At 38.1% G+C, this 9,016-nt stretch overlaps 1 protein-coding gene across 1 annotated transcript in view; it reads left to right on the top strand.

Annotated features, from left to right (window-relative positions):
- The first annotated feature begins 5,762 nt into the window (after window positions 1-5,762).
- LOC102812490 (olfactory receptor 2AG2-like) overlaps window positions 5,763-9,016 on the top strand; it is a 13,044-nt gene continuing 9,790 nt past the window's right edge. Inside the window, exons 1-2 of the mRNA XM_006874489.1 lie at window positions 5,763-5,827; window positions 8,078-8,154. Coding sequence (XP_006874551.1) covers window positions 5,763-5,827; window positions 8,078-8,154 — 142 coding nt within the window. The remainder of the gene's footprint in view (window positions 5,828-8,077; window positions 8,155-9,016) is intronic.

Raw genomic sequence — 9,016 nt, 5'->3', positions numbered from 1 at the left:
AAATTCCCCAGCTATAAACCCTCTGATCCTCCAAACATACCTTTATATTTGTTCCAGAGTTCCAACACCATGTCATGATCCCTTTTGGCCCAGTATTCTGTGTTGTTGTTGACGGAGCTCCTCACTACACGTCTACCCGATCTGTCATCTTGAAGGTGGATGGCCTGGTAGTGTAGTGGTTATGAATCTGGCTGTGAACCCCATGGTCAGCAGCTTGAATCCACCAGGCCCTCCATGGGAGAGAGATGATGCTTTTTGCTTCTTATATTTAAAACGGCCTTGGAGTCTGGTGCATTAACCCACAGCACCACACCAGGACTCCAGATCTTCACATCATATACATGATGTGTATATCTGAAAAACCACATGAGAGCCATATCTGACTTCTCCTGGCTTCACAAGGCAGAAAGAAAACTAAACTCAAAATCAGCCCAAGGCCAATTTCTATGAAGTTTAGGTCAGACATGCTTCAACCCTACAACCTTCTTTACCCTATTCTGATTCCAACCATCCCTCCCACAGCACTCCCTGATAATATCTGGGTTCGATAATCCATTACAATGGCCACACATAACTCATAACAATACTCATGACCATGAGGTTTATTAGGGAAGTGAACAGGAACAAATCAGCATCATAAAGATCAGGACTCAGCAGTTCTCTAGTCAGGAAAGCCTCTTCTCTACCATATTGCAGGCATACCTCACTCTTGTCTTTGGCCTCTCAGCCAGGTGGTCCCTTGGCCTCTACCCTGCTCAGGCAAGTGTTACAAAGTAATTTTAACCAGCCTGTGAGTTCCCAAAGGGCACATTCTGCAAAGCAGTCCCCTGTCTGTAGATACTCAGTTCTACTCAGTCCATAGGCCTGAAGCCTAAAGTTGTTCTGTCTCTCCATGCCACAGTCTTGATTTTCACCTCTGCCTTCACTGGCTCTTTAGGTAAGGATCTTACACTTCACTCATGCTTTTCCTTCTTGATGATCCTTGGATCTTCCATCTCTGCTTCTGAAATAGCTCCTTTCAAACCTAGCTGGAGGTTAAAACTAAACAATCCCAGCCTTAAAATCCTATGTACCTTATTTGCATGGTCCCTGTAGCACTGTGGGCTAATGGGCCAGTTTGCGATATCACTTTGAAACACAAGGTCGGTCGGCACTTGAAGCTCACCAACTGCTCTTTGGACACTCTATATAGGATGGTTATGGGTCAGAACTGACTCAACGGCACTTAACAACAGCAATAACCCAGTCAGTTGGTGTGAAGTAAGAAGACTTTGGATAGAAAAGCCATATCAAGCAAATTCAAGACATCGCAATACCTCACGAATATTATTCTTGCCCCTGTGGCACTGTGGGTTAATGCTGTTTGAACAGCAAGGTCAGCAGTTCAAGCTCACCAGACAGCTGCTTCTCAGAAACGCTATACAGGGTCACTATGAGTTGGAAGCAACTCAATGGCACTTAACAACAACCTTCTGGCCTATATTGTTTCTAATAAAAATTGAGTTGTTAGTCTTACTTGTCCTTATATAAAATGCATCATTTTTCCTCTATTGCTTTCAAGATTTTTTTCATCTTTGACTTTTAGCATTTTTATTATGATGTATTTGGGTATGGATTGATTTGCTTTTATATTACTTGAAGATTATGAAATTTCCTAGATATGGTGCTTAATATTTCTCAATAAATTTGAAAAGTTTTCAGTCCCTCAATTTTAAATATTTTCTGCATTCCCTCTCTCTTCTCCTTATAGTACTCTCATTTGTGTACCTTAGTGTGAATGTTGTTGTTGTTGTTGTTGTTAGGTGCGGTGGAGTCGGTTCTGACTCAGCGACCCTACACAGGGTTTCCGAGGCTGTAAATCTTTATGGGAGCAGAACGCCTCATTTTTCTCCCACGGAACTGCTGGTAGTTTCGAACTGCTGACCTTGCGGCTCGCAGCCCGATTCGTAACCACTACGCTACCAGAGCTCCTATAATGCCCAACATTTCTCTAAGACTGCTCACTCTTAACTTTTTTAATCTGCTCTTCATAATTCACAATCCCTACCCATCTGTCTTCAAATTTGCAAACTCTTTCTTCTGCCAGTTAAAGCTACAATTGAACTTCTGCAGCATTTTTAAAATTTCTTTCCAGTTATTATATTTTTCAACTCCAAAATTTCCAGTTGGTTCTTTTTAATAATTTTTATATTCTTTTGAATATTCTTTATTTCATGAGACATTTGTTATCCTATCTTCATTTTCTTTGAAGCACATTTTTTTTAGCTTAAAAACATACTTATGATAGGCTCCATATGATAATCACTGGACTGCAAACCACAAGGTCCATGGTTTGATCCCATCAGCTGCTCAGTAGAAGAAAGATGCAACTTTCTGCTTCCTCAAAGATTTGAAAACAAACACACAAAGCCTCAGAAAACTTATACGGGGTCTATGAGTTGAAACAACTCAAAGGCACATAGCAGCAACAATAACTGCTTTTGGTGCACCAGCGAGAATCAGAAAGAACTTCACTTGGAAACTTAAAGAGCAAAGTTTATTGCTGGCCGCCAGAGTGTCAGCTCAAGCCCAACTCACTCTGATCCCAAAGTGAGGAGGAGAACAGGGTTTTATACAAGAAACACAGGGCAGTTAGGACACAGCTAGGGCGGTAAATTCCAGCAAACCCTTAGCCTGTAAGTGGGAGTAAACCCACCAATAAACTCTTACCTTGATTGTATGGACGGGCTAAGTTTTATACTGTTTGTTCAGGTGTCCTTGGGTCATTCTGGCCTTCAAGATTTTTCTGTAAGAAGTTTATTTATTATTTTTCCATAGAGTGAGTTGGGGAGGAAGAGGGGAGCAGGGTGAACTATGCTATAATATTTCAAATGGCAAATGGGAGCTGTAGTTATACTATCATATTTCAAATGGGCGTTTTTAGTTATACTAAAATATTTCAAATGGGGGTGTTAGTTATACTATAACACTTTGAAATATTTTTCTGCTAAATATAACATCTGAGCCACCTAATGAAGCAGTCTTTGTTACCTGCTTCCCCTGGCCCTCCCCACTGTGTTTTTTTGTTGTTTGCTCCTTTATGTTGTTGTTATTTAATAAAGGTGGAGTTGATACATACTCATAGCAACCCTATATAGGTTTCTGAAGCTTTAAATCTTCATGAGAGCAGAAAACCTCATCTTTCTCCTGCTGAGTGGCTGTGGCTCAAACTGGGGACCTTGTGGTTCACAGTCCAGTGCTCCCTTATCTCTTTTTTGTAAATTCTTAGTAATTTGACTGGACTATTTTTTGTCATGTCTATTAACTCCAACATGAGTGCTCGTGTGACTCTATAGGATAAACACTGGATTTGTAATCTCAACTTGACAGTTCAAACACACCAGTGGCTCTTGTAAACCCTATACAGGGTCCCTATAAACCAACTCGATGTCACATAATAAAACCAGTAAGAAATGACCTCCACTGTGTGAAGCCTCTAAAGTTGCTACTCAGGGGAGTGGGAGAGAAAGGAATAGTCAGAAACATCTCCATAAAAAGTTTGTAAGTCCATCTTCTGCCTATAACTGATTGGAATACCTAAAATGGGGCTACAATGTGCCCAGTGAAGGAGGCTTCCTGCGGAGCCTCTGTATTATATAAGGCAATAGGTGGAAGCCTGAACCACATCCAGATCTTCAGAGATGGGAAATTTCCACTTGAAAGAATAAGCAGACCAGACTGGAGTGGCTAGAAGAACAGAAGATACTTCTTGAAAGAAAGACCTACAGGAAAAATACAAAACAATAAAGGCACACCAACTGTTATTACAAGAACATGTAAGTTTCTTGCCCAGGAGACATCAAGGCAAGTGGTCGGGTCCCCTCAGTGTAAAGCCCCTTCCAAGACTAAGACTCAGTGGGAATACACACTCTGATTTGTGACCACACTTGTCACCGATAAGGGGAAGTGAGGGAAAAACAACAATGAAGCTGTAAACTAATCCCTAAACAGGGTTGCTATGAGTTGGAACTGACTCAACAGCACGTAACAACAACAACAAGCAACATTGGGTTGATTTTTGTCTATTTTAAATATTTTGGATTCCTGGTGTGGCACTGTGGACTAATGTATCAGACTGTAAAGTCATTTGAACTGTAAAGTAGGTGGTTCAGGCTCACCAGCTGCTCCCTGGAAACCCTATACAGGGTCACTATGAGTCAGAATCGACTCTACAGCACTTAACAACAACAAGTTGTGCATATAAGTTCCATGACTTGATCTTGGACCAAAGAATTTTGGGATCAAATAAGTTTGGAAGTTCCTATAGCCCCCTGTAGCCTCCTGAATAGAATTACAAGGACAAAAATGAATAAAGATTTTAGGAAGCCCTCAAAAAGTGAAACTAAACAGGAACATTGAACATCATATTCCCCAAAATCCTATGGCCACACATCTTTTTCTTATTAATACTGTGCATGGAGGTTATGTTTAGTGAACTTCATCTTAAGAAAAGATGCCCTAGTGAGTGCATTGTTTACCACTATTTTTATAATTTGTAGCTTTGTTATACCATACTGGAAGTACTGGACAATCTAGCAACATGATGAGATAACTGTGAATGGAAGAACAAACCTCTGTGATTTTCGGTTTGAAACAAATACTAACATTGAGGGCTGTCTTCATGGGTGTGCAGACACACAGTTCTACTTGGTTTAATGATCTGTTGACATTTTGAAATTTCTAATACTCTTATCATTGAATGTAAATTTTGTAAGTGAAGTCCAATAGGACAATGAGGTTTGTATATAAGCAAAAGAGATACGTATGCACTACATATACATACCCACTGTTCCTTGCTCATGCTGTGAACGCCCAGAGCCCAGAATTATGGCAGACACACAATGCATGAAAGTTTAGCAAATGTCCAAGTGAATTAAAAAAAAACATGTTGTACCCAGAGTTGAGTAAGTGAGGTATTGAGAGCTTTCAGAAGACATATTTTATGTTCAAACCAGAATGAACTTGAACACAGAAAGAGAAAAATTGTATTATAAGAAGAACAGATGACCATGAAAACTTATCATATCCTTTCTCGCTTCCCTGTATTAGACAATTTTCACTTACTTTGAAAATGAAGACATAAAGATAGGGCAATCCATAATTTTTGTCTTGATTTTTTTCTTTTCAGTTCATCCTCAACCAGCTGAAAGTAGACAGTATTGGTAGAACATGAGTGTATTAAGGAATTAAATCTAAAGAGGGAGTTGTTTAGCCCAGTATTTACACTTGCATGCACAAACATTGAAATAAGAATTAAAAATGAGGACTCAAAAACTTTGTGGAAAATTGAGGGTAATGCAGATTTTTGAAAAACTTTTTTAGACACCCTTATAAAATTGCAGTGACTCAATATACAATTTAAATGTTCTTATATCTGCATTTAAGGAGCTCTGGTAGCGTAGTGGTTACGAATCGGGCTGCGAACCTTAAGGTCAGCTGTTCGAAACTACCAGCCGGTCCGCGGGAGAAAGATGAGGCTTTCTACTCCCGTAAAGATTGACACCCTCGGAAACCCTGTACAGGGTCTCTATGGGTCGGAACCGACTTGATGGCATTTAACAACAACAACAAATATCTGCATTTAACACAGGCATTGCTTGAAATAATATGAAACAAAAAAATAAACCTATTTCTTTTAGTTCTGCGATCAAACAATAAGGAATACTGGGTAGTTATGATTTTTCATAAGATGTTTATAAAAGCTCTGCACTGATTCTGGAACTATGGCTAATGAAAGCCTGGGGATAGACTCCCATAAGACACGCATCAAGGTTTCCCCAATTAAGCGGTAAGCATCTCAGTGGAATTTGCTAAGAACAGTCTTATCTAAAAGTCAGTTTTGAGTCCTCACACTCTGACCTCTAACCTGAACCAGGTTTATAAAAGAAATGCAGGATATACATTTATAGGGACTCTGAGACATTAAAGATCAGAGTTTTTTCAATAGAAGAATTGAGTGCTTTAATGTAAAAGAATCATGCTGTACACAAGCAATGACTGCAGAGTCTGGAGACTCAACAGCTAGAAAAACTGAGGTGGGTGGCAAGATTACTTTATCTGCTAATGTTGAACTCTTGGTGTGATGCTGTAGGATAAGTACTGGACTGCTAACCTCAAGGCTAGGTGTTCAAACCCAACAGCCACACATCAGAAACCCTAAACAAGGTTGCAGTGAATCAGAACTCACTCAATGGCCCTTATATACCACCACAACAACTAATATTTTGATGTATCTTGTCTGAAAGTCAACTTTGATTATTCACGAAGTTCAAAATCACCAGGTGAAACAGAACTATTCAAAAGCAAGTTTGGGGAACATAAAAATAAAATCTACTTCTCACAGTGATTAATGAATGTTATGGAATGCATCCTTTCATCATGTAGAAGAGAAGAGAAATAATATCAATTCAAGTACTTTGCATAAATATGTAGTTTACAGATTTATAAAAGACTGACAGAGATGAATTGAGAGGGCCATCCTAGAGCCCAAGATCCTGAACTCTGAAACTTCTTACTTCACAGCTAGGTAGGGGACATAGTGACAGCATATTTCTGCATCTCTTTGAGCATATCTCTTCACCTGCTTATGAACAGTCAAAAAATGAATTCATGTAAAGTGTTACAAATAGTTCCTGGCACTTGGTTAGTCTTCCATTATTGATAGTTATTAATATTATCATTATTCTTCCAATCAATACCTCTATTATACCTCCATTGGAGAGGTATTATCATGTCCTCCAGCAGTGTGAGATTACTGCAATCATGTACACAATGAATAATGTATCACAAAGACCCAAGCCTTCATTGGCTACCATTTTCCATAAGAGTTTAAAGACATTTGGAATAGCAGGGGAAAATAAGTGTGGAAGAAATCTGTTAGAACTTTTCTAACAGAGGTTGCCTAAACTATTTGCACAAAAATCTTTCTAATGTGCTTTCTTTGACTAACATCAGTGACTTTTACTCATTTTAATACAGGCTGTGACATAGAATGCAGGTATATAGAGATTTGGTGGTGCTGATGTGCTGTGGAGTTGTCCCAAATCAGACCTACCCTGTACAGAGTTTCCAAGGCTGTAAATCTTTATGAAAGCAGAAAACCTTATCTTTTTTCCAACTGAGCAGCTGGTAGATTTGAAAGGCTAACCTTGAGGTTAAAAACTCAGTTCGTTGTAACCCATGATTCTAACAGGGTTCCTATAAAGAGGTTTAAAGTTGTTGTTAAGTGCCATCAAGTCCATTCTGACTCATAAAGACTTTGTATAGGATTTCTGAGATGTTGATGAGTTCGAACCGCTGATCCTGTGGCTCAAACTGACCTTGCAGACCAGCGTGTTAACCTGCAGTGCCACACCAGGATGCCATATAGAGGTTTGTCATTAGTTAAGTGCCATTGAGTCGATTCCAACTCATAGCGACTCTGTATAGGGTTTCCACGGAGCAGCTGGTGAGCTTGAACCACCGACCTTGCAGTTCAAAAGACTTTGCAGTCTGACACATTAGCCCAAGTTGATTCTGACTCATAAAGACCTTGTATAGGATTTCTGAGATGTTGATGAGCTCGAACTCCGTATCCTGTTCAAACTGACTTGAAGTCCAGCACATTAACCTCTAGTGCCACACCAAAACTCCATATAGAGGGCAAGTGTTACTTTCATTAGAAAATAACAAAACATGGTTATTAGTTTTAGCTCAAATTTCCCATGGAATTAAAATAATGTCTTTAACACTAGAATGAATAAAGATGACCAACAGTAGCTGTCTGAACCCAATTGTGAATTGTTTTATAATGTACAATGTGTCTATGTGTCTTTTATTAAGCCTGTGTCGGATTTAAATGAATAGAAAGTTTATGGATTAACATTTCAGTGAGAATTTTCTTCATCAATTTTAGACATTTACTGCACCTATGAAATTGTAGGTTGGAAATTACTTCGCCAATATAGTAGCCACACCCTCTAATATTAAGTATTAAAAGTGTTTGCTTTAGATATAGCATGAAATTATGTCAGTTTTTTTCATTATTTTTCATTTCCAGAATAAAATTTCATACATCTTCCCTAGTCATTGGTACTACTTGTCCTAATGTTGTAGACATCGACTTATATTTTTCATGTAATATTTTAACACTATGGATCCTTACTTTCATGAATGTTTTCATTTATTTATTTCTTGAAGGAAAAATAAAATTTCTTTAAGGGGAAACACAGACATGCCAAAAAGGAGGGAGATAGAGAAACATCAAAAGTAGGGGTCCTAAAAAAAAAAGTAGGGGTCCTCCCAAAAGCAACATAATACCCTCAAAGAATCACAATATACCCAGTAGAAAATTTAATGTCCTGAGGTCATCAAGCTGACAGTAACTTACAATGACTACATGTATTCTTAAGAGTCACACTGAGAACTCTATTCACTTTTTATTAAATGCTGACCTTTATGATTTATGTATGTTTAAATATTTATTTTCTCAAATGAGGAGATACGTAAAGATAAAATGTCCATTAATAGTATGAAATTATCTACTTAAATAAGAAAAATATTAGTTTACTTAATGGTAATATTATAAAAATTATAACTTCAAATCACTGAAAAAGAGAACATTAGCTTAGATAAAACAAATCATCTCTTTGGAAGTTGAGGACCAACATTATAAATACATGTTCTCACATAGCTGAGCATAACATGGTATATTTCACTTCGCATATTTCCCTCCAAATGTTGGAACTTGAATATGTAAGAGTGTGAAATCATTGACATAATTTTTTGTTTTTATTTTGTAGACAATAAAGAATGATTCACGGCTATAATAGAAAGAGGTTGAGTGTTGTGCTTCAGAATATACTTGGTAGAATCAAGAGGTTATTGGGATAGTTCAGGAGAAAATTGAATTAGAGAGGCAGAAGCAATAACAGAAAAAGCTAAAAATATGTGAATGTAGAGACCAGTATATTTGAGAATAAGTAGTGTAAGCCATTCT

The sequence above is a fragment of the Chrysochloris asiatica genome, unplaced genomic scaffold (assembly GCF_000296735.1).
Source record: "Chrysochloris asiatica unplaced genomic scaffold, ChrAsi1.0 scaffold00279, whole genome shotgun sequence".
Lineage (NCBI taxonomy): Eukaryota > Metazoa > Chordata > Mammalia > Afrosoricida > Chrysochloridae > Chrysochloris > Chrysochloris asiatica.
Note: the sequence above shows the minus strand (reverse complement) of the source record. Positions and strands in the feature narration are given on the sequence as shown.